This window comes from Saccostrea echinata, unplaced genomic scaffold (genome assembly GCF_033153115.1).
Source record: "Saccostrea echinata isolate AGI-Se365-2 ecotype Australia unplaced genomic scaffold, CSIRO_AGI_Sech_v1 ptg000004l, whole genome shotgun sequence".
NCBI classification, from domain to species: Eukaryota; Metazoa; Mollusca; class Bivalvia; order Ostreida; family Ostreidae; genus Saccostrea; species Saccostrea echinata.
In genome coordinates, this window is record NW_026889753.1 from 6,862,099 (window position 1) to 6,889,236 (window position 27,138).

Genomic DNA, 27,138 nt, shown 5'->3' on the forward strand with positions numbered 1-27,138 from the left:
ATGATTTATTTCTTAATTCTTGGTTTTCTTTGTTTACGGGCAAATGGATTCTTGATGGACAGCATAAGTAACATTCTTACCAACCCAATGGGTACACCAAATCCTCTCCTTCGTAAGTTTACTATAAAAGCAATTCCAGGAATCTTTATTCTTTTTGAAATATATTTTCAATTTCAAAGAGCATTTAATATGCCAAAATGAATATATAGCTGAGGACCACAGAAAAGATGTAGTTTAATTGATGACGTATTTAAAGGAGCTGTGAATCATTACTAAAAATTATGAAGTTAAATATATATAAAATAATATTTCAATAACTCGGTAATTTCAATAGATAACATCTAGTATTAGGGTTGTCACTTTAAACTCGAACTAGCTTTCTAAATTGTCCTAGGAAACTAAAACTAAGTTTTTATTGTGTATAAGTGGAGTCCTTCGAAGCTTCCTGTATAACGCAGAAGCTTTCTTCTCCAGTGCATGGATTGTTAAAGAATGAAAAAGGTAAAAATAACAGTTATCAGTCTCATAAATCCCGTAACCATAACAAATCGCTTATCATGGACCGACGGACACAGGTACCCAAGAAGAGTAAGCATTCCGTGTCAACCTGTCACACCCGCCCTGGGACAGCTATATTGATAAGATAAAATTCGTAGTGAAAATTAGTAGAAAATCAACGCCTTAAGGTATTTCACTCTTGACATGAGTTATATTTTAAGGATTTTTTTTTAGAAGTATATTTTAACTATTTCTACTCATAGCATGACTCATTATCGCAAAAGAAATTCGGGGCCAGTATAAATAATCACGAAAAAAAAATATATATATATTTTTGCAATATGAATAAATCTGAAGTTTATCTCGTTTTCATGAATTTGTCCCGGACGGTCACATCAACTTGTGTTTTTCTATAAAAACGGGTTGTGATATTAACCTTTCACAGATTGAATCTGGAGCTAGTCTTTCGGGGACTCAAGTAGCGTTAAGTGCAACCAAAAGACAAACGCAAGTGTATTTTCTATTCATACTTCATCTACTGCTCCAAAAATCAAAAAGGAGACTAGAAGTTCTATTACTTTTATGTTCAATATTTACTTTTCAGATTGCAACTTGAAACCAGCTGATATTGTCTTTCTGTTGGATTCCTCTGGAAGCGAAGGAGCGCGTCATTTTAGGGAACAATTAAACTTCGTTAAAAATTTTGTAAACGAGTTTGACATAGGCCCCTCCAACGTACAAATAAGTGTCGTTTCTTTTGCAACCAGAGTCCGTGAAAACTTTAACTTAAAAAGATATCATACTAAGGCAGACCTTCTTAATGCCATCGATAAAATTCCATATATGTCTGGTTCCACACATACTGCTGACGCGATCACCTATGCCATTCAGCACAGTTTCACCCCAATAGCTGGTGACAGGGCACCTGTGACTGACGTTATGTTCGTAGTGACAGATGGTCAGTCCATTTCACCTACAGCAACAAAGCAAGCAGCAAACCTTGTTCATAAAGCCGGTGTTAAAACATTTGCAATAGGTGTTGGAAATTCCATTTCAAAACAGGAACTTTTGAATATAGCCTCTGATCCACAGCATGTTTTTCATGTCTCCTCATTTGATGCCCTTCACTTACTGCAAAGTGAGCTGAGAAATAAAACTTGCGAAGGTAACTATTATCCATGTTATGTTTTAAGTCAGATAACTGGATAAATCACATAATAAAGTGCATAGTTACTTACTGAAACATTACTTGTGTCTTTGTATTAACATCTTTAATTTCACATTTGTACAGCGTTATCATACAGCAGTCTATATTGCTCCAACCACATCACTAACTGTGGAAGCTATGGTCATTCTGTTTGCATTACTTACGCCCAGTGGGGACGAGATAAATGTCCACTGTACTGTGGATACTGTCAAGGTAATACACATATAATGATCTTCATATGTAATATTAATACGGCATTTGACTTTAATGTTCGATTTGTTCAGTGCATTTCTTTAAGAAAGGACAAGGTATGCAGACGCCGAATTTGGCCCGGTAGAGCACTCGCTCCTTGATCGGAAGGTCGTGGGTTCATACCCCGACCGCCCCAAGTCGATAAAAATATGTAGCAACTGTTCCTTATCCTCGTCTCTTTGAAGTGAAAGTTGCGGGTCTTTCAGATTAGACCTTGAAAACCGAGGTCTCATGTCACGGCAGGCGTTGGCACGATAACGATTCCTCGCTGCTCAATGACCGAGTAAAGGTCAAAATTTAAAGCCCTTCACCATTATATGGTGACGTCTCTATTTGAGTGATATATTCTCAAATGGAACGTTACCATATAATCAATTAATCAACGTTTAATTTAAAAACAGAACACATTTGAAATTGTAATCGTTTGCAATTAAGAATTTGAAATGACGTGTATATTAAAACCAACACTGGTTTAGATTCCAAGCGTACATGATGGAGGCCACTAGAGGGTGACAGAATGGAAAATTTCATCAAGTTTCTTCATAGCTGATGGAATTTCGTCACATTTGAGATACTTTACACTTCGGGAAACAAAAAGTGCAAACCTTCCTGGGATTTTACATACTCAGGAAGCATCCAAAAGTACTGCAAATAAAAATTGTAAATTTGTTGATAGGCACGCTTGCGCCCTGTGTTTTCTAAAACAAAATTTTGCTTAGGATTGTTGAAAATTTGATTAATAAGAAAATTCGAAAAATTGATCATTTTTTTTACTTTCTACTGACCTCTTTGTATCTTATCACTTAAAATTAATTCTACTCATTTTGTCCCCCGCTTTCACTGAAAGTCATTCTGTCTGTGTGTAACACTCTCGTTTCCGGATGATATCTCAGAAAGTCTTGGAACTTTTGCAATGAAATTGCATATTTGCTCGAAAGAGGATTCCCGTTGATTTTGAGGTCAAATATCAAGGTCAGAAGTTGATACGTTGTCTGTGTAACACAGTTTTGTTTCCGGAAGGTATCTCAAAAAGCCCTTGGACTTTTGCGATGAAATTGTATATCACAACTGTAACGTATTTACATAAAACACTTGGATCGTACCTGGTCATTTCCAGGGTTTGGGGTGTTCAACATTAATTGATTTGAAATAATTGGTATGATTTTAGCGGATTGCCGAAATATACAAATATTTCCTAACCTTATCTAGGATAACAATAATCAAATAGTAAATCACTAATAATCAGAGGCAAACTATAAAAGATTGAAACAAAAGACCAGTTGCCCTCGGATTACCGCATATACTGAAGGATGCCTTATTCAGGACGGACAGTATATGTGATAGCCCTTCAACTACTACACTCACTAAAGGATGCCTTATTCAGGACGGACAATGAGTATAGCAGTCTGGACGACGGTCTGTTCATCCAATGCAGACGAGACACAATACTTATGGCTAGTCTCTCTACTGGAGATCAACCTTTCCGTGGCAGGCCTTAACTGGTTTTGGCAAACCTCAAATGACCTTCCAAATCCTCTCACTTAACTGTAAAATAGGCGAGGAATAATCGCCGTAGACTTTATGTACTAAACTTACTCTCATCTTCTCTCCTTAGCTAAGTCATCAACAATATGATAAAATAAGATAATATTTATTTAAAGTCGGGTAAATCAAAACAAAAAACATTAGCTCTCAAGAGCTATTTTCCAACTATAACAACAGATTGCGGAGTTTCAGTATATATATATATACACAATGTCACGTGATGTGAACAGTGACTAATTGAGAACTCCGCATGGCCGTACCTTAGAATCCCGGAATCATTACACAACTCCCTTAGGCTTAAGAAAGAATTGATTTTGAAGTCAAAAAGTAAAAGAAAGAAATTGATACATTTTGTGTGGAACACTTTCGTCTCCGGTCGATATATCAAAAAGCCTTTAATATTTTACTCACAACTTCGTATTGTCTAAAGAAGACACCTTTTGATTTTGAGTTCAATAGATCAAGATCAGAAATTTATACATTGCAAAATATGTTTTCACGAGTTTTCTTCAGCTTCTGCCCTCCCCCCCCCCCCCCCCCCAAATGTCGTAACTCCTAATGACATATTTATGGCAACCCCTATTAATTTTGACGTAAAAGAACAAGATAAAAATTCATTGAAAGATCGCTGAATAACAGTTAGAGAAATAGTTGAAAAATATAACAACATACTTGCTCCACACTAGATACATGACGTACCAACGTTGTGATGGACACCATGTTCATAAAAGGAAAGGAAATTCTAATCGACTCATTCTATTTACTTGTTGGGACATTTTGTAATGAATTGAGTATTCTTATAAAAAAAATAACCTGTGTGAGTGAGAAGAAATAATCTCTGGGCTGCTGTGAACAGTACGCTTCGGAGCAGGTCACGTGACCGCCTGGACCACGTGCTTCTTGCATGGGCAGAACAGTGGCATATGTGGATTAAAACAGGAAGTGCCTACATCACAAAAGAATTAACACTAAAACTCAATTTGATTTCTTTTAGAGAATTCATTCAATTAGTCCGCACATCCCTTATATATATATATATATATATAATTTCAAAAACAAAATGAAGAACCGGTACAGTTTTGCTGGGTGTATTAAAAATAAAAAATCCAAAAAATCACAGAATATTTTCTGCAAGCGCTTTCGCCATGTTAGGCTCTTCAGGCAGTTATACAAATGTCAGGTAGGTTACCTGGTAACGTCCAAAAGCAAAAGTTCATTGTGACGTCATAATAGATCAAGGTAGCGTAAAGTTGCCGTATTAGATAATGTACAAATATTGCATTAACTTGAACACATAATATGCATAAAATCTTACAATATGTTATATAATAATGTATCATTTTCGATTAAGCTTTGGTTTAAAGAGTTTGATAAAGTAGTCCTCTTTTGCCAAACGTAGATTTTCATTTTCATTGGGAAGTTTATAAAAAGGGAAAATCTTAAATATTCCTTTGCCGCATTTTGTAAAATGTTCACAACATGGTGTATTACGCACACTAGGGTCTTTAATTTGTTGCTTGTGTACACGAACCCGGGCATTTAGTTTCCCCGTTTGTCCAATATAGAATTCCTTGCATGTCGGACAGATTGCACAGTAGATAACGTTTTCGGATTTATAGTTCATTGGTGAATTGGTTCTAATTTCCATTCCTGATTTAAGTTGGATTCTATTTCCCTCTTCTAAATATGTACACGTTCCGCATCTTGGATCTCCGCATTTTTTAATGGTTGGAATTTCCTCCTGTGTAGTAAAACGGGCCTTGGTTAACAATTTCTTAAGATTGGGTGCCTGTCGTCGACTATTGATAATATCATTTGGTTGTATTAAACTTTTCATATTTTCCGATTGTTCTAAAATTGGGTAGGATCTTTTAGCGTCCATAAGGATATTTCTGTTTCGTGGGTTATGGGTCACAACAAAGGCTATTTTCCCGTCATCGGTGGTGTCATCTACACGACGTGGATTTCTAAGGTTCTCTATTGGAATTTTGGACGCCTTGTCTATTCCAGCGTTGATTAAATCAATTGGATAGTTTTGTCGTCGTAGATATATTTTTAATTCCTCCAAACGTCTAGAACGCAGGGTTCTATCTGTAATAATTGTACAAATTCTTCGTGCTAAATTAAACGGGATATTACGTTTTGTGTGGGATGGATGGCACGATCTAAAATCCAAATACTGATGCGTGTCCGTAGGTTTACAGTATAAGTCTGTAGTTATACAGGATCCATTCTTTATAATAAGAAGATCTAAAAATGGAAGTTCCGCACGACTTTTTTCTATTGTAAATTGTATAGAATCATGGAGGTTATTAAGAAGTGAATGGAATTTATTTAAGTCTTCTTCACTCTTGGTCCAAAATATGAAGCAGTCGTCTAGGTAACGTTTCCAATTATTTCTAATATAGTTACCAAAGTCGTCATCAAAGAGTTCCGGTATTTTCCCATATAATTGATCCTCTAAGTATCCCATCACCAAGGTTGCATATGAAGGAGCAACTTTTGTCCCCATAGCTGTTCCTTTTATTTGTAGATAGAACTCATTGTTGAAGTGGAAATGATTATTTTCTAGAACTAACTTAAGTCCTTCTAAAATGAATTCCTTTGAGAATCGTTCATTTATAATATCCGGATGTTTGTCTATCCAGTAACTTACTGCTTCCAGTCCTAAAGCATGTGGGATATTTGTGTACAAACTTGTTACATCAAAGCTGACGAGAATGGTGTTTGGGTCTACATTTTGAGGAATAAAATTAAGGAAATCCATATCATCTCTTACGAAGCTAGGTATTAGTTTGCATAGAGGTTTCAATAATATGTCCAATAAATTACTCAGTCTCTGAGTGCTTGATGCAGGTCCGGCGATGATTGGACGTATTTTAAGGTCAGCTGGTTGAGGTATTTTAATATATGCGTTATCGCAATTTTTCACTGCTTCTTGGATTTCCTTAGATTTGTGGACTTTTGGTAATCCGTAGAAATTACTAGACTTCAACTCAAAATGTGTTAAGAAATCAATTTCATCTTTTGTTAAGTTGTCGGCATATTTTTTAGTTAATTTCTCAACTTTGAGCATTGTGTGACGATCCTCGTTAGTGGTTAATTTCCTATAAAACCGACAGTTTTGAAGCTCGTTTAACACCATTTCCTTGTAATGGAGTTTGTCCATAATAATAACAGCGCCTCCTTTATCGGCTTCTTTTATAATTATAGATGAATCATTCCGTAAATTCTTTATAGCATTTTGTTGGGATTTAGATGTATTACTTTTTGTCCTTGTTTCTACTTTGTTAGAGTGAGCGGAGGACTTAAGGCATGTTATAAATTCTTCTAAATGTTTGTCTCTGTTTATTGGTGGTCTAAATCCTTTTTTGTTTCTAGCAAGTGATTCATCGTCATAAGAAGAATTTTGAAAATATTCTCTTAAACGTAATTTGCGACAAAACTCGTCCGTATCAGCAATTAAGTCCACTTCGTCCCTGTTTGGTGTTGGTGTAAATTTTAATCCCCGTGTTAATATCTCTTTTTCAGTGTCATTTAAATCTCTCTTTGAGAGATTAATAATTTTGGGACCTGTTGATTTATTTTCTAAAGATTCTTGAAACGAAAAGTCACTTGTTTTTTCCGTGTCCTTTGAGGTTGGCGTGGTCCTAAAAAATATTTTCTGTTATTCGAATTTTGAGCCGTCTTTCTCTAATCTCATGATCCTGTGATGGCTGATTTTGAGGGCCGCCATTTTGTCGTCTTCCGCCAATAAGATTGGTTCTCATATTGTTGAATCTTCCTCTGATCGGGGCATAATTGTTTTGATTTTTTGAGGTAAATCCTCGTGGGTTGTTTGGTATTCTGTGTTCGGCATTTCGCTTAGGTAACTTATTACCATTTTTTACAGCATCTGCATATGATGTCTGACGTTGTTGAGGTGTCTTTGATCTAGATCTAGAGTTGGTAAATCTGTTGTATGTTCTTTCCGGGAGGTTGTCTCTAGTTTTTCTACTGGAATTTTTCATGGTTGACCTGCTTTTTGGTTTTGATTTATTGGGAGCTTTGGTTATTTCATTGCCGTAGTTTTCTTTGTATTGATCTAACCACATTTTTTTAGATTCCAAGAATTTTTGTGATTTCTCCTCTTCTCTTGACACATCCTTCAGCCATAACTCTAGAAGTTTTTCCTCCATTTTGCCATTACTGCATTTTCATATTTCTTCGGCCATGTTTTTATCACAATTTTCGAACTGATTTTTGAATTTAGGAACTCTCAGTCGAAGTAATGTAATTTCCGTCTCAAATCGTTGCAGTGCTAAATTAATTCTAATTTGTGTTTCTTCACTGGATTCCGAGTCGATGTTTTTGATCCTAAATTTCCTGGGGAAAACAATTTCTTCTTCATTTTTCCAGCTTTCGTAGGTGTCTGCAAGATTTTCATTCTTGATAGCATTCCAATACGCTTGTTTCCGTTGGTTAAGAAGTTTAAACCATACCCTTTTCAGCTGTTTCCTCTTCTTGTAAGCTTCCTTTTCAAGATTTATTTCATTCCATTGTTGAATTATATCTTGTGCATTAGTCGCATAATTATCTCTATGTGCCATAATATTTCCATCGTTGTCATCACTCCTAATAGATAATAGAATTTGGACTTCTTCTCGAAAAATGCGATTCAGTTCCTCCATATCTCTAATTGCAGTAGTAAGATTCTCATACTTACTACAAAGAGTAGAAATTTTCTCTGAAATTTCTTCTAAAATCCGTTCAATTCCGTTAGATTCCGCTACCGTCTTAGCTCTGGTTTGTGACATCCTGGATTCATGTACCGATCAATATATAATTTCAAAAACAAAATGAAGAACCGGTACAGTTTTGCTGGGTGTATTAAAAATAAAAATCCAAAAAATCACAAAATATTTTCTGCAAGCACTTTCGCCATGTTAGGCTCTTCAGGCAGTTATACAAATGTCAGGTAGGTTACCTGGTAACGTCCAAAAGCAAAAGTTCAATGTGACGTCATAATAGATCAAGGTAGCGTAAAGTTGCCGTATTAGATAATGTACAAATATTGCATTAACTTGAACACATAATATGCATAAAATCTTACAATATGTTATATAATAATGTATCATTTTCGATTAAGCTTTGGTTTAAAGAGTTTGATAAAGTAGTCCTCTTTTGCCAAACGTAGATTTTCATTTTCATTGGGAAGTTTATAAAAAGGGAAAATCTTAAATATTCCTTTGCCGCATTTTGTAAAATGTTCACAACATGGTGTATTACGCACACTAGGGTCTTTAATTTGTTGCTTGTGTACACGAACCCGGGCATTTAGTTTCCCCGTCTGTCCAATATAGAATTCTTTGCATGTCGGACAGATTGCACAGTAGATAACGTTTTCGGATTTACAGTTCATTGGTGAATTGGTTCTAATTTCCATTCCTGATTTAAGTTGGATTCTATTTCCCTCTTCTAAATATGTACACGTTCCGCATCTTGGATCTCCGCATTTTTTAATGGTTGGAATTTCCTCCTGTGTAGTAAAACGGGCTTTGGTTAACAATTTTTTTAAGATTGGGTGCCTGTCGTCGACTATTGATAATATCATTTGGTTGTATTAAACTTTTCATATTTTCCGATTGTTCTAAAATTGGGTAGAATGTTTTAGCGTCCATAAGGATATTTCTGTTTCGTGGGTTATGTGTCACAACAAAGGCTATTTTCCCGTCATCGGTACAATGTTACATTGTACATTATCTAATACGGCAACTTTACGCTACCTTGATCTATTATGACGTCACAATGAACTTTTGCTTTTGGACGTTACCAGGTAACCTACCTGACATTTGTATAACTGCCTGAAGAGCCTAACATGGCGAAAGCGCTTGCAGAAAATATTTTGTGATTTTTTGGATTTTTATTTTATATATATATATATATATATATATATATATATATATATATATATATATATATATATATATATATATATATATATATATAAATATCATACATAGTTTCAGATGATACCTTTAGTTCTTTGTTAGCTCTTCCGATGAAACCTAAGGTCATGACAAACCTTTTTTTCTTTCTACATCTGCATTCCGTTCAGTCCTTCCACCCTTTTCTTTTTTCTGCAAGCGGGGGAACAAAACTTCCCTTAATTAGCTTATCTAAACTCTAGTTAATTATTTTAAATTGGGCTATGGCTGCATTGTCTCTGTCTCGGCATGGACTTTATATAATACATGTAGGTCTTCACACAATCCATATCAACCCCTACACCCTGTATTCAAAAATAGCGGTGCGAAAATGTCGTTCGATTTGATATTATGCCTTAATAGATGACGATTGTGAATGAAAATTACATAGAATTAGGCTATCATTCTGTCGCAAAATTTAAATTTCCTTTCCGTATCTAAAATATCTAAGTGAAAACTTGTTTAACGCATTTTCGGACTTGCTGTTTTGCTTATAAAATAAAAACACTTTTAGATATATTACTTCAGTATTATCATTTCACACAATATAATTGAATTTTACTGGATTAAAAGTACTAGTATATTGGTATCCTTGACAACATTAAGACTCATAGTGCTACAAAAACTACATTTCAGTATGAAATTGCACACTTCAAAATTCCTTATGCTGATCCAACACATTTGTAAAAATTTTACATAAATGCTCTTTGGTAATATATATATATATATATATATATATATATATATATATATATATATATATATATATATATATACATATATATATATACATATATATTATTGAAATTTTGTGATATACACTTAAACTTTATGCCATGGAAAATAAAATTAACAAATCCAACAACTTCGATCTGAAAAATCAAGAAGTAATCATTTAAGAATATATTGGTCAATCACAAATATCTCACTTCTTCTTACTCAATGGGGAACTCCAGCTTAAATGCATATGTGTGAGTCCTTTTACTATACTCCTTATATTCCTTTAAGCATGTACTGATTTTTCGCCTATTCGATCCGCGAAGGAGGCAACTAAATGATATGCAAACGATGCATGAACTATTTATAAATATTAACGTTTATACAATTTTAGATTTTATGCACAAAACGTATTTTAAAGAAAAGGTTTAAAAGTGCATAATTTACTAAATGCTGAATCGGTATTTAGAAATATATACGCTTTATCAATAAAATCTATTCTCATTTTTAGTTATAAAAAGGACAACAGTTTTTTTTTAAATTATGAAGTATTTAATCGTTCTGAAAGATGTACATTCAAGCCTGTCTTTGTCTATCTTGTCCTTTGAATTCACAACTATTGGAACCAATTAGAATTTTTTAAGAGGGCTGGGTGGTTGTGGCCATTTTTAGACTATATTGATCTCCTTTAGAAGAAGAGCTCCATATAAAGATATACAAAAATGATCAAATTTTAAAACTAAAATGTATGAAATTTTTGTGTGCCAAATGATAGTTGACACCTTAAGATATCATATCTAAAAAATAAAGTTATATCTGATGGTTAATTTGTTGACCCCCAGCCTCCTTAAGCACCAATGAGCTCCTGACAGATTACCAAATATTTATGAGCTGTTACTTTATCATTTTTTTCGATCTCTTTCACTGCAGAATATCTGAGTAAGCTCTCTTACCACAGCATGTTGAACATAATTTAAAGTCATCATAGGTTCCATTGTATGAACATTTCAAATCATTAAATTTTATTTTCATTTTCTCCTTCATCAATTTCGCAAGTTGGACAATAGCTCAAACACGACATCAAACTTAACTCAACTTTCATTAGATTCATTTACAAATTGCTGGTGTCGCCCGCGTGGCGCAGTGGATAGAGCGTCTGCTCTAGAGTCGCAAAGTAAGAAGCTGACCCTGACCTCGCGGGTTCGAATCCACTGCAGGACGTGGAGACCGGTCCTTCGGATGAAACCGTATAAACGGAGGTCCTGTGTCGCAGTAGGTGTTGGCACGAAAAAGATCCCTCGCTGCTCAATGGCTCTGAGTGCCATGTTTAGGTATAAATTTTGAGCCCTCCACCGGCACGTAGTGGCGTCCTCGTATGAGTGAAAAATTCTCAAGAGGGACGTTAAGGTAGTCCGATCCTCTGGTTCTGAAAATCAGCTTTTTATTAATTGAAAATGCTCACAAAAAAGTCTCTGATTTCACATAGTAACGTTAATTTACCCATGAAATTTCTTCAAAGTTCATCATTACAGTTAATCATATTATATAGGGAAAATTATCAAATCTAAAATATATTTACAGGAAAAGCGAATAAAAACACCAGCTATGCATTTTCTAATTGAACATTGATCAACAAATATAATTTAGGATAGAAAAATATAGGTATCCAGGCATTTGGAGAAAACTGTATCTTTTTATGCTTATACAGTATTTTAGATCCTCTTTTTACTTCAGTTGTCATGTAATACATAGTGTAAAAAAACTTGTGCTATCATTGCTAGACATCACATATTACAACTAATTTCATATCATGCTAATAAGCAGTCGTACATGTATCTAATGCTAGACGAAAGGAAATTCAATTTCTCAAGAAATGAATTCATTTTATAGGGTACAAATGTCAACTTTTTACAAGACTTCAAAAAACCTTGAATCATATTTAGATGCATAAAATGAAAATTGTTGCACGAAAAGATCTCAATTTCAAGCTTCATTTTGAGACTTTTTAAATAAAATAATAAATTTGAGAGTTATCCTCGCTGGCTGAGGATCGGATATCCTTTAACAATACGAAACAAACAAGTTGGTGGTCTTCTCATAACACCTGAAATGCAAATTTTCCTGTAACTAATATATACATGTTAGAATATATTATAGGAAGACCTACTTTCTCATACATTTTGATTGATTGTATGGTGTTTTACGTCCCGTTCGAAAAAAAATTTCACTCCTGTATCCACGTCACCAAATACCAGTTAAGGGCTTTCTACTTTAGACCTTTTCTCGGCACTCAGGGCCATTGAGCAGTGAGGAACACGGGGCCTCGGTTTTAAAAGGTCTCATCCGAAGGACTCGCAACTTTCACTTCAACGTGCCGAGCGCTTTGTAAAGGAACAGTTGCTACCTATTTTTTATCGACTGAGGTCAGTCGCGGCTGGGGCTCGAACCTACGACCTTCCGATCACGAACGAGCGCTCTACCGAACGAGCTTCCGGGACGGTCATACATATTAAAAAAAAAAATGTGAATCCTTAGTACATTATTATAGGTATAAATCGTGCATTATTTAAAGTAGATATCGTTTTAAATATCTTTATGACGATAAAAGAATTTAGCATCTTATATATTCTTCTTGTATCGACAGCTCAAGGAACGCCAACACCAATGGCGCCTGTGACCACAACACAAGGTACAGACCCTTTTATCTGTTTGATCTGAAATTTCTTATCGGTAGAATGCTGCTAAGCACCGTTTTAAGAACAGCCGACTTAGTGTATGCTTCAGAATTAAATCAAGATTTTTTTTTCAAATAAGCTCCATGAATTCTTTTTGAAGTGTTTATCAGAATATAATGTCAAAATTTGTTTTTTTAGAGATGGATAATTATGCAAATTTTTATCCTTTTACAGCTAATACACCTGCCCTGATTACTCAAGGTATGCTCATTACGACCAAGGTATCAATGGTATCACTCAATGTTCATTTTTCGTCGATTTCTTTGTCATTGGATGAGTAAGGAATGTGATTTTTAATCCTATTTACTTATTATATTTTTTATTATTCTTTAAAAATTAAAAGGAGGCAGTAATTGTTAATTCATGGTTTTTCTGCAGTTTTGAGGGGAAAAAAGAACAAAACATTCATTAACAAAATTTGGAAAAGAATTATTTTGTTACGACATGAATATAAACTGCAGCGCGAAAAAGACGAATTAAAACCATGTTTACAATACAGTTGTGCGAAATGTACATCATGTCATTGACCTTGAACCCTTTCTTTTATTAATCCGGTTTAGCATTTTAAGAAATCCGAAGGAAGGAACTAACATGTTAAATGTTAAAGTTTTTGCAAAACTGGGTCAAACTCCAAGGTCAAGGTCAAAGTTGTTGGTATCCAAAGTAAGGTCTTGTCAATTACATATGTGAAGTATGAAAGCCCTAGCACCAACCGTTCAAAAGTTATGGCCAAAGTTAAAGTTCGGTAACATTTTGCAAACTGAGTCAAACTCCAAGGTCAAGGTCAAAATGATGGTACCCGAAGAAAGGTCTTGTCACAAGGAATACACATGTGAAATATGAAGGCCATAGCTTCAACCAATCAAAAGTTATGCGCAATGTTAAAGTTTTTGCAGACAAACAGACAGCCGGCGGACAGGGCAAAAAATATATACCCCCGAATCTTCGATACGGGGGGCATAAAAAGAGCATCTGGATAGGGGCATTAGTTGTTCTGATATCCGAAATTAATATCCAATAAAGTAAGTAAGAACGCTGAGTGGGACGTATCAGTAGCACGCCACATCTCCAGTAAGCCTAGTAAGACTATCAGTAAAATTTATGAGAAAAAAGTTATGAGTAAAAATGGCAGATATTGACAATGAAGAAAAGACTTATAGTGGTGTAGATTAGGGAAATGTGTTAGTATATATATCAAGCATTACAAAGATGCAATGTTTTCATTATAAAGGTATACGCATTAACACTGCCCCTTTGTTGTCCAGTCACCAGTTGAGGAGTATGTTTATTGAGATGGGGAAAATTGTAAAAGTAAATCAATAAAGAGTAAAATGAAACGGTCAATTAGACTAAGACAAAGACCTTTGAATACGTAAAATGTATACATTATTTTTTATATTACATGGGTCTATATATTATAGCTTGTAATGTGTACGTTTCCATTAACATGTAAAAACTTGTACTAAAAACAATAATCATAGGGATATCAACAAAATTGTACTTGTAAATTTGTAGATCAAATGATGCTGGTGTACCTACGCGTGTATATTGTGATAAAAATTATCTTTTAAATAAACTTACAATATCTTGTATTAAATATCAATTTTGAACGCTACAACGAAAGAATTTCCTTATTTAAAATTGTTGTTACATACAACGTATGTAATATAACAACAGCCATGGTTTTTTTTTAAATTTATTATTAACAATTATCTAGTCCAAATTATTTAACATTTCAAGTATTTAAGTATATCTTATCTGAATTTTTTTTCAGAAACAAATTACATTTATATTCAGAAGCAAACACTTATTTAAATACAGATACAGACACACACTCACATACAGACACACACTCACATACAGACGAGTACACATGGAAGAGGGATGAAACAAGTATCTGTATTACATAAGTTTACAATAATGTAGCATTAGTAATAAAAAACTCCTATGCTAAATCATACTTGAAAGAGACATTTCCAATTTGACCATCTTTTTTCAAATAATTCCTCACCATATAATTTTTTCTCTATAATAAATTAATTATTGAGGTACAATAATAATTCATTTAATAAAATGGTACTCTTTTTTGACGTTTGAAAAATATATCTCTTTACTAATACAATAATCATATTTAAACCCACATCAATCTATATAGTACAGAGTATTACATTTTGTATATTAAACTCTACTATTCTACCAGATTTTTGTCGAATCCAATCTTCTAAGGATAACCAGCTAGATTATCTTAACTACTTCACATTCAAAAAATAAATGTCTAAGTGTCTCAGGTTCCTGTGAGCACAGTGCACATTGTTGATTATCAACAAGTTTGAAAAATACAAATATTTGTTCAAACTAAGTATTCCATGTAAAATTCTGTATTGAAACCAAAAACAATGTTGTATCTTTTGTTAGATTTTTAAGATTAATATAAACTTGTTTCCAATTAAAATCATCTTGTAGTGATAAATCATTAGTCATTTTCTTTTTACATATAGGTTTATGTTGCCCTTGAGACATTAACAAATCACATATTCTATATTATATTTTATAGGAATATGTATGGATCAAATTTCGAATTGCCATGACTATGGTTTGTCCGTCTGTTCAACCTACAGACAATGGGCCGATACAAACTGCCCTCGTTATTGTGCCTTCTGTAAAGGTTTGTAATTTTTTGTTAAATTTTAACAGTAAGGATAATTAATCAGTTACTGCTCTTTAAACTTGTCGTTTATGCATCAGATAAGAGAACCAAACGATGCCTTGGAGGAAAAGTCTTCTTGCCGCAATACAATTATAGATGCTATCAGCTATTTTTATTTGCCTTGATTGGACCATAAAGACATCAAATTTTTTATATGGACATGTAAAGGAAAAAAGAGACCCCCTTTAAAAAGAGGCCCATGGACCCCTAGCTCACTTGGGCACATTGACTAAGAAAATCAGTTCAGTATTGGAAAGTTTCCGAAGGGGGGGGGGGGACTTAAATTTACACTCTTTCAGGATGCTTCCATATCAATATTACTTATCATTGCTTTGCTGTTTTTGAGCGGAAGAATTTTAAAGATCTCCCCCCCCCCCCCCATATGTTTTCCTATGTTAAACTCTGATCGCTCTGATGGCCCCACCCTTAATTTGAACAAATTTGAATCTACAGTACCTAAGGATGCTTCTAAAATAATATGACTAGTCATGGCTTTGCTGTTCTTGAGCAGAAGATTATTTCAAGATGATTCCTATATATTCTTATGTAAAACTTTGACTTTCTGTTGTGCCCCAAAACCCATGGGGGTCTACTGGATAAGGTACTACTTGTACCGTGTTTCTCCCCTATGTTCTTACTGATAGATTAAAAACCGGGTGTCTCGATCTTTTTCAGATTAACTACACCCAGAACTTAACATCGGTTCCTTAGGATACTTGCCACTTATGCTTATAACTTTTTTACTTTTACTTTACTCTTACCTTCAACTCCTTTATTGCTGATTCAACCGCCAACTTTTTCAGCTAACTTCTGAATGCTTGACATTCCCAAGGTTTTGTCTTATATACCCTTTGGCTAGTCCAGGGTTGTAAAGTCATTCCACTATTTGAAACTTTCGATTCGTTTACGCAAATGCCCCTTAAACATAACACTTATATATTTCTATGTAAAACTTTGAACCACCGTTATAGCCCCGCGTTACCCCGGGGGACATAATTTAAAAAACTTGAATCTACACTACCTGAGGATACTTCTACATTACTATAACTAATAACAGCTTAGCTGTTCTTGAGAAGATAATTTTTAAATATATTTCCTATCTATTCCTACATATATGTAAAACTTTGGCACCCTGTTTTGTCTGTGCCCTACCCCCAGGGGTCATGATTTGAACAAACTTGAATGTACACTACTTGAGGATACTTCTATATTAATATGCCTAATAATGGCTAAACTATTCTTGAGAAGAAGATTTTTAAAGATATTTCCTATATATTCCTAAGATGGAAAACTTTGACCCCTTGTTATGGTTCTGCCCTACCCCCAGGGGTCATGATTGGAACAAACTTGAATCTACGCTACCTGAGCATACTTCTATAATAATATGACTAATCATGGCTTAGCTTTTCTCGAGAAGAAGATTTGGAAGACATTTCCTATATATTCCCATGTAAACCATCGACCCGTCTTGTGACCCCGCCTTACCCCGGGGTTATAATATGAACAAACTTGAATATAGAGTACGTAATGAAGCTTTTACATAAGTTTCATTTTTTTTTTGCCTAGTGGAACATATTTAAATGATGCCACCAAATTTTCGCGAATTATTAATTATATCCCCTTGAAAGATGGCGTGGCCCTTCCCGTGAATAAACTAAAATCCCCTTTACCAAAGGATGCTTTGTGGCAGGTTTAGTTGAAATTGGCCCAGTGATTCTTGTGAAGAAATTGAAAAATGTGAAAAGTTTACAGACGACAGACGGACGCTGGACACTCTTTGATAAAAAAAAAATCTCACTTGAGCCTTCGGCACAGGTAAGGTAAACTTTTATACAGTCTTTATATACATGTACTGTAAATTCGATTTCGTTCAAACAATTGCCTTTGAACATTTTAACATCGAAACATTCAAGAACAATACATTGAGGATGTGAATACAAACATGTTCCATTTTTTTACGCAATACAATACACAAGGAAAAACAGCTGCAAATTATCAATGTAATATTAAAACCATAATTCACTTGATATGTATATGTAGATTAAAGCTTTGTGTAGATCATGGCCCTTTAAATATGAAGGAAATGCATTTAAGGTTTGAGAAAGAAAGATGAACTAACACTTTTAATGATATTGCTACTTATCAATGATCTCGTATATTTTCAGCACCTTCCACTCCACCACCACCAGTGACTACAACAGGTTTGTAAACTTCGAATTAGAACGTACATCTGGTAAACAAAATACATATTAAGTTAACAGTTCCAGTAACTAGTATAAAGAAGTATTATAGATAAAATGCTAATATTTACCTATAATTATGAATGGTATATTTTTAGGTCCTAAGAAGGCAAGTTTGATTTGTAAATAATCTTTCAAAACGTCAAATATTTTTAATTACAGTTATCCCAACTCCCCCGCCTCTTGTTGCAGGTAAACAATATACTGAACAGCCATCACATTCTGATTGAGTAATAAAATGAGATTTCAAAACTGTGTCATGTTGTAAAGAACAAGGTACGGTTTCAATACAAATCTTGCCCTGTGTATTTCTTTAAAAATGAAATTGATGTAAAAAGTTACAACTCATGCTTTCTGAATCACTGAAATTCCATGCAGAAAGATCATACAAATCATTTTTCTCACATGACCTTATAAATGCTAATTGTGACGTCATAAACTTGTATATTTTACCGTATTTTCTTAAAAAGTTGCAGAAGACACCAATTTTCAATGGAATTTTCTTTCAGATAATATTGTCCACAGCCATCGCCCACCAAGATTTTGACATATGTGATTTTTCAAAGAATTTTACACAACATATCCAAAAATTAAAGTGGGCGACGACTGTGGACACTATTTTCCTAAGGAAAATAACCCTTGAAATGGGTCATTTGGTGGCCTTTTCTGTTTGAAATTGAGAAATGCATCAAATTTATGATATCATATTTCCAGAATGGTACTCCTTCCTGCTATATTCTTTCCTGATTTATCTTTGAAGACATTAAATGGTAGGGCACAATACAGCTATAACCGTACCTTCTTCTTTTGAATTATGCCTGGTAGCAGAAAATTCAAACTTTGCAACATGAAAATTGCCAAAAAGTCACCATTATTAACGATAAATTCTATACATTATCATCATGCATTATGTAATCTAAAGAGATTCAACACACTGTATAAATCATTTCATAGGACCATGTGAGGATAAAATGCCTACCTGCAAAGATTACCTTGCCCGTGACAGTAACACCTGTAACAGATATTTGGATTGGTCAACCTTCAATTGTAGAAAGACCTGTGGAATATGTCATGGTAGGTATATAATACTGCATTTAATGCTTTCACAACTAGTCACATTATAATTGGATGTATAAGTGTAGTTTTCTTTTGTAGATACATTCAGCTCTCCCCCTCCATTATCAGCTACAACAACCTCAACTAGCGCTCCCTCTACAACATGTGAGTCAAATACTGTCTTTCAATAATTGACCAATGAGTACATGACAAATTGAAAAATTGTTACATGTACTTATTCAAAGACAATATAGCGATTATGCTAAGATAATGTTCCTGGCTTTGATCTTTTTTCTGGTATATATCTCAATTATTTTGCCTGGAAATTTTACATCTACATATAAGATAACTGTATGGTATTATAAATTATAGCTTTTTAATATAAATCCGGAAAATCGTCCCTTCGTCTAAAGTAAAATGAAAAAAAATTAAATGTTTAGATAACGAGCAGTGATCATGCTCAAAACCTACATAAACAATACAAGTTGTGAGCAGAGTCAACAAGGACTTCTGAAAAAAGTTGAATCAGGTGCTATACAGGAGTAAATATCCCCTGTCGACCCATCATGCCTGGTGTGTGCCCCTTTGCATGATCGGCTAAACGGGAAAAAATCCTTGGACAATCCAAAATTAAAATAATGGCCTAAGAAATTGCAGTAAAGATGTCAGTGAACATTCGACCTAACGATTGACTGTATTTGCGAACAAGATCATTGTATATCTACCATAGACAATGCGAAATGTTGATTTTAAACGAGATAGTTGATATCATTGTATCATCAACTTATTTTTTTTTTTTTTGGATAGCCTGCTTCGTTTTAGAAATTATATTTACGTGGAATGATTACCTGCACATACATATAAATCATAATCATAAATAACTTATTAATAATCGCTAACCGAAACTTCGAATATACATACCTAACAAGCATTGTTTTAGCTGTCACAGGTTCCGTAAAATGAGGTAAGGTTCCTGAAAAAAATATTTGAGATGGCTACATGTATTTGCCGAACGTTCAGGTGTACGGAAAGAGGTTCTTTTTAGATAATGGCGGTCATACTTTGTATCAATTTATACAAACACAATTGATACAAATATAATTTGTATCAATGTCAAAAATAATTTTTTTTTTTAAATTAGTTACATATTAAAGAATTAATAATATTATATCTACTGGAAAAAGTTAATAGAATCTTTGCCTTAAATCTATAATGAAATGTTAATTATATTCCTTGCAGATGTTCTGCAATAAACAAACGTATAAAGTTAAGCCTATTCAATAGATATTGCTTGAATTATCTAATCAGGTCTCACGAAAGTTCATATTTGAACGTCATAAAAATAATTGGTATGATAAGATTTTATTATTTGTTAATTTTACAAATTGATGAATGTTCAGGAATGTTTTTCTTATTGTTTACATTATTTTCAATATTTAAAAAATAATTTATCGAAAACAGCTATTAAAATTGATTTCGCTAATTTTCTTAAACGATCAGTTCAAAATATGAGTTCATGTCGAACCCCCTAGATTTGACAAGTTTGAAAGAATTTCGCTGATAAAAATAACGTGAATCAAATGATATCATTGGAAAATTACATTACGTTGCGTATAATAACATTATATTAAAATTAATGGCATTAAAATTGCTCTATTAAAGTGAGCAGTGTGCTGTTGATAGGGTTTGTTTAGCCGTCAGTTTAGTTTCAGATAGATTAAGGGCCGTTTATGGACCCTGGTTTGGAGTGTCTCTTAGAATGGTGTAAAATAACATAATTTAAAACCTGTTACCAAATGAACATTGATTCTAAGTAATCGGAGATCACAGTAAGGTCGCAAAAATTCGCCATTTTTCGAATTTTATCATTTTATTCTAATTTTCATCAATTTTAAAGCATATTTGTTTCAGAACACAAACTTGCTTATCTACCAAATTTATATTAGTTCATGCATAAGAATCAGAAACATCTTGTGTATGAAAATCTCAGGTAGGTAAGCTTGTGCTCTGTGTTTTCCGAGATAAGAAGTATCTCAAATTGATGCAATTTCATCAAAACTGAGGAAAATCGGTGAATTGTATTACTTTGTCACTCTTTTGTGGCCATGTACACTGTAAACAATGCAAGTTATAAAACGAGCATCATTTTTACTTTTCAATTTTAAAGTTCACAAATTTAATTGTTTTTATTTTTATACCAAATGCGGGGACAGATTTGGTTGTTACCGTACATTGTCCTTTACCTACTACTGTAGATTCCTAAATATACGGTATAAATTATCGAGTAATTACGCGAGAAGCACCACTCGCGAAATAAAATTACTCGCTTTTATTTTCTTGGTGCTTTAATGTATGTAAAATCTCTAGATAAATCACCCATTCGCGAATTATTGTTCTCGCGACTTGACGCCCTTGGGACATTTCGCGATATTAAGTACTCGCGTAAAATAAGGAATCTACAGTAAGAATACTAAGTTTTCAATAGTAAAAACTACTGTAAACCGACCACTATTCGCGACATCTTTTGTTCACGATTCTCCAGTTTAGAATCCATCTGCGACTTCTAATTTTCATGACCGAGGGAACATACTGCACATTCTGCATAAATTCATTGGAGAATAATTGATTCGCGGCGAGAAACATTGGCGAGTAAAAGAAGGTCGCGAGACTCGCGGATATTTCTCACTGGCGAATAAAAGTTGATTTACAGTATTCAATTCTTTCTCTTTATTGAACTTTCAAGAAATTTTTTAATCATTTTTGTATGTCTGATATTTTCAAGTTAGTTTGTAAATACCGTATATACTCGCCTATAAGTCGGTTTTTTGGGAGTTAACTATTGGTCCAAAACTCTATGTCCGACTTATAGGCGAGTCATCAAAAGCTTGGTATTTTTCTGGACGACGAAATGTAGTATTATCGTATGATTATCGTTGAGAAATGTCTGGACGTATTATATTACCCCCCCCCCCCCCGTTTTTAAGTATTCTAAGATTATATATAAAGTAAAAGTATTTTCATGTTTTGATGATTTTATTTTGATCTTAAGTGTATATTATTTATTTTATTAATTATTAACAAAAATATTTCTTTAATTAACTTGTGACTTACTGTAAATCTATCGTTTATCGGTAAAATAGAATTGCGAACCTGATATAATACGTTTAGCATTAATGTATAATTATATGTTTTGACAACAGATATGATGTTCTTAAAAAATAATTCAGAATATTATTCTGGAGTCTATTAAAAGTCGATTGTTTATGAAAATGCTTCCCATGTGTGGTACACAATTTTCTCGGGGCGCGTGCCACTAAATAAACATGGTGTCAGGTAAGGGATACAGGTGATTAAGAGACGATAATTGCTAATAAAAGATCAAACATAGCGTTATTAAAAACTATAGATATAGCTTGGACATTGAGCACCTCCTAATTAAATATCATCAAAATGTTGGGAGACTCGTTACATAGTTTATCACCATGCCAAAGAAACAGAGATCCGCCAATGATCGAGATCGATGTATGAAATATACAATGTACAAGACAAGGGATTTAACGCTTAAACAAAACAGTATAGAAAGAAACTAAAATGGTAGTGGTTTGGTTTGTTGAAAAATAAAAATATTAATTACCGATGTCATATCCTAACATATTATTTGAACACAGGTAAACACATTAGAGTACTGATATGAAATTTATAAAAGAAGAAAAAAGAGAGATAAAATATCGGCGTAATTTCTCAAAATATTATTTGAAACACATGTTAAAACATTAGAGCATTGATTTGAAATTGTCCACCGATCCTGGCAAAAAAATGTACCGACTTATAGGCGGGTCAATGACAAATCCCTCCAAAATAACCTCAAATATAGGCGGACCGACTTATAGGCGAGAGTTTACGGTACATGTACTATTTGAAGGTTTCATCTCCAGTGACATGAATGATACGATTGTAGTAGAGAAGCTATAGAAGCTCAAATTTGGCCCAAAGCGAATGCTGTTTAAAAGTGTGTCACAACTATGTTAAAATTTAGATAGTGGTCAAGGTTACCGAGTATAGAGGTGTTTCTATGTATTGGTCATTTCTTTAAAAAAAAAACACATTCGAAGCTCGGTTATTCATGCATTAATCATCAGGAGATTTAAAGGTGCTTAGACACAGATTTGAAGTTAATATTTACTCAATTTTTCTGTGTAATTTCATGACTTATATGTTGCTATAGCATTTCATACGAAAATTTGATAAAAATCTTATTTTATCTGGAAGTTATTGAAACTTCGAATTTCTGGACGCGTTTGGTAGACACATCCTTGCACTTTCACAAATTTTAACTTTATCCTTATTACTTTAGAAAAGTAGTAATTTTGTTGTTTATTAATGAAAATTATTAAAACTATAATGCAGAAATTTCAGAGTAGAAATGTAGAAAGCAAAATCCTCTCACCAGTATTGTCAGTCCGTGCTCAGTGGTGTGTGCAGAGTTTAACAATTGAACACACCCGGTGAAACGTAAACATTAACAACAACAGAGCCCTTGCCCTGTTTACAAAAACAGTTTATCTTTCACGGGTGTATTCAATTTGTTAAACTCTGTACACAACTACACAACACTGAGCACGGGCTGACAATACTTAAGTGAGTGGGTTTTGCTTTCGCACATTTCTGGATTATAGATGTAATATTATTCATTAATACACAACAAAATTGCTACTTCGCTTAAGTATTAAGGATAAAGTTAAAAATTGTGAAAGTGCAAGAATGTGTTAATCAAACGCCTCCCAAAATTCGTAGTTTCAATAATTTCCAGATTAAATAAGTTTTTAATTTTATTTTCGTGTGAAATGTTATAGCAACATATAAGTTGTGATATCATACAGAAAATTTGAGGAAATATAAACTTTAAATCTGTGTCTATGCACCTTTAAAGGGTAAACCGTATTCTTTTTAACGTGCTTTTGCTTGTGATAAGATTATGTGATAAGGTCAATATAAGTGTTGTATTTAGGAAAAAATATCAGTTCCATAAGTTTTTAAATAAATGATTTTTCGTTTGAAGCTTATTTGCAGGGATTATTGAACCTCGTGCTTTTAAAACAGCTTGTAATACATTAATATTAGAATAGATATTTTAGAAAGAGATACTTATACGAAAAGTACGTTAAAGCCATAATAAATTTGTATGTGTGTGTGCTTATGCTATTTTCAATATATCCTATTGAGTTACACTGGAAGGGATGTAAGGACATGTTAAATTTCTACAAAACACTTAACCCAAACTTGCAGAATCTTTGCAAATAAACTTCACATAATACGACAAGGAAGTAACATTAATTTCCTGCTAGAATGTTGTTTCTACCTTGGGGGGGGGGGGGGGGGGTTCCGTCTTTTTGTGCCCAAAGATAACATTTATTTTAAAAGTCATAAATATTGTCGATTTTCAGTGCACTATGACATATGTGAAGACGTTGTACATTCCTGTGAGTCCTATGGACCTTCTATCTGCTTCAATTACAAAGACTGGGCAGCGAAAAAATGTGCCAAATTTTGCCTTTTCTGTGAAGGTACAGGATTTTAAAATGTTACTCGGCTACATTTTCATAGATTAATGATAATGCTCCTTAACCTCCAAACATTTTGCAGACAAGCTTGTCGGAAACATATTCTTAATATGATTTTGGAATTTAATATTAAACCCAATACTTTAGGAATGACTCTAATTCTTGGCCAAATTATTCGAGTATAACCTGGTTTGGGTCAGTTTAAGCTTTTATAAGATTTAAGATTAATAAAACAGCGTAAACTGTCCCAAACCAGGTTATACTCGAATAATTTGGCCAAGAATTAGAGTCATTCCTTATAATTTCGTTGCTTTTTATTAGTTCAAATTTGCCGCTCAATAATACAACCGTAGTAACGGAAGTGATGGGAAGCGAGGGGATGTAAACACTGATACATAGGCCTAGCAGCCTTATTGTTAGTTTACATGTGGTACGATCGAATTATTGTTTGAAGTTAAAGGTACATTTATTAAATCTGGAATTTTCCATGAATCCCGAGGACTGGAAATGAGAGAATTGTATGGATACAGATGATTCAGCTGGTTGTCGGGGGGGGGGGGGGGGGGCATACCAAACCAGGTTAAACAGCAATAATTTGTGTTCCTTTTTGGATATTAACCAATCAGAGGATATATATATATATATATATATATATATATATATATATATATATATATATATATATATATATATATATATATATATATATATATATATTAGGAATGACTCTAATTCTTGGCCAAATTATTCGAGTATAACCTGGTTTGGGTCAGTTTACGCTTTCCAAATTATTCGAGTATAACCTGGTTTGGGTCAGTTTACGCTTTATAATCCGCGAAGCGGATTATAAAACAGCGTAAACTGACCCAAACCAGGTTATACTCGAATAATTTGGCCAAGAATTAGAGTCATTCCTTATAATTTAATTTTAAAATCATTAAATAACTATGGGTGTAAAATTTCGTTGCTTTTTATCAGTTCAAATTTGCCACTCAGTAATACAACCGTAGTAACGGAAGTGATGGGAAGCGAGGGGAGGTAAAAACTGATACATAGGCCTAGCAGCCTTGTTGTTTGTTTACATGTGGTACGATCGAATTATTGTTTGAAGTTAAAGGTACATTTATTAAATCTGGAATTTTCCATGAATCCCGAGGACTGGAAATGAGAGGATTGAATGGACACAGATGATTCAGCTGGTTGTCGGGGGTGGGGGTGGGTCCCCATACCAAACCAGGTTATACAGAAATAATTTGTATTCCTTTTTGGATATTAACCAATCAGAGGCTAGAATACAAACAAAATTAAATTATATATAATTTAATGGACAAGGTTTGGTATATCTGTTTGCAAAGACAATTAATGCAAAGGCAGTCCCAAAAAAATAACATATATGGACTGGTAAGGTATTGGTTAACTGAGTCCGAAGGCCGAGGTTATTACCAATACCTGCAGCTGACCAGGTCTGTATAGTCACGAGCAGACCAGATTTATAAGTCAATAACCGTTATATTAAATAATCATGAATTTTTCAACGTTTTTATCATTATAGTTCTTGTCTCCAACAAATATTAACACTCTAAATTTGATGTGCTTTTGTCAAATAAATATATTTGCACAGTTTTACTATTGTTTTAAAAAATGAAAAACAATATTAATAAGTAATGAAAATTCAACCATTACCAATAAAGGAACTCAATAATCTCTTCGTTTCTGGCTTCTGTCATGTTTACATTCACAACGACACCTTTAAAAATTCAATCCAAAAGAGTTGGTTAAATGTAAAAGAAAAAAATCGAATAAACCTTCCGGAACTTTATTTTTAGGTTAACTCAGCCTGAGGTACACCTCAGGGGAGCGAGTCTAGACCAATCAGAAAACATCAAAATTCTGATCATTTAAAAAGAACAAGAAATCCAGTGCCATTGATCGTAATAATTACTGAAACAGACTTAAAAGTAAGAATATTTAAATGCATTCAATACTTTGTATTAAGAGACGACCACCACCACAACTACCACCACCACTACACCGGCGCCCACCACAGAACCACCTTGTGTGAATGTCGATCCCGACTGTGAAGACAGAGGACCAGTCGTATGTTTCCAAAACCAGACTTGGGCTCAGGCTAACTGCAGGGTCTTCTGTGCTTTTTGTACACGTAAGCCTGTGAACTTCTTAACATGTTTTAATACTGCGTATTAAATATTTCTGCTTAATTCAAAGATACATCATAGTTTACAGCTTAATCTTCATCACTTTTTTTTCTAAAATATGGCTTATTATTATAATTTTGTTTTGTCAATCTTAACTGCAAAAATAAATAATTATTATAGCTACAAGTACACCTGCAACCCTACGTAAGTGATTTTTATTTATATGTTTAATATATATTTTATTTTTAGGTCACCTGAGTCACTCAGGTGACCTATTGCTATCTGTTTTTGTCCGTCGTCGTGCGTTAACTTTTGAACATTTTTAACTTCTTCTCTAGAACCGCTCAACCAATTTCAACCAAATTTGGTATATAGCATCTATGGGTGAAGGGGAACAAAAATTGTGAATTTCATGGTCCCTGCCCCCCTCCCCCCCGGGGCCTAGGGGGTGGGGCTAAAACCACCAAAAATAATGCAATCTTTAAAAATCTTCTTCTT

The 27,138-nt window shown here is 33.7% G+C and overlaps 1 protein-coding gene across 1 annotated transcript; it reads left to right on the forward strand.

Moving 5' to 3' along the window:
* Positions 1-26,689, forward strand: LOC133179288 (transmembrane matrix receptor MUP-4-like). The gene is made up of 12 exons (XM_061314075.1): positions 1-112; positions 1,103-1,663; positions 1,790-1,918; positions 12,830-12,892; positions 13,095-13,121; positions 15,475-15,585; positions 17,793-17,828; positions 18,030-18,059; positions 18,822-18,941; positions 19,023-19,088; positions 24,368-24,487; positions 26,481-26,689. The coding sequence occupies exons 1-12, from the start codon at positions 1-3 to the stop codon at positions 26,687-26,689; spliced, it is 1,584 nt and encodes a 527-aa protein (XP_061170059.1).
* Positions 26,690-27,138: the final 449 nt, after the last annotated feature.

Bases quoted from the DNA above. Each gene is read 5' to 3' on its own strand.
- LOC133179288 (XM_061314075.1), top strand. From the start codon at position 1: ATGATTTATTTCTTAATTCTTGGTTTTCTTTGTTTACGGGCAAATGGA. The intron at 13,122-15,474 runs GTATGCTCATTA...TATATTTTATAG, and splicing joins ACCTGCCCTGATTACTCAAG to GAATATGTATGGATCAAATT. The intron at 15,586-17,792 runs GTTTGTAATTTT...GTATATTTTCAG, and splicing joins TTATTGTGCCTTCTGTAAAG to CACCTTCCACTCCACCACCA.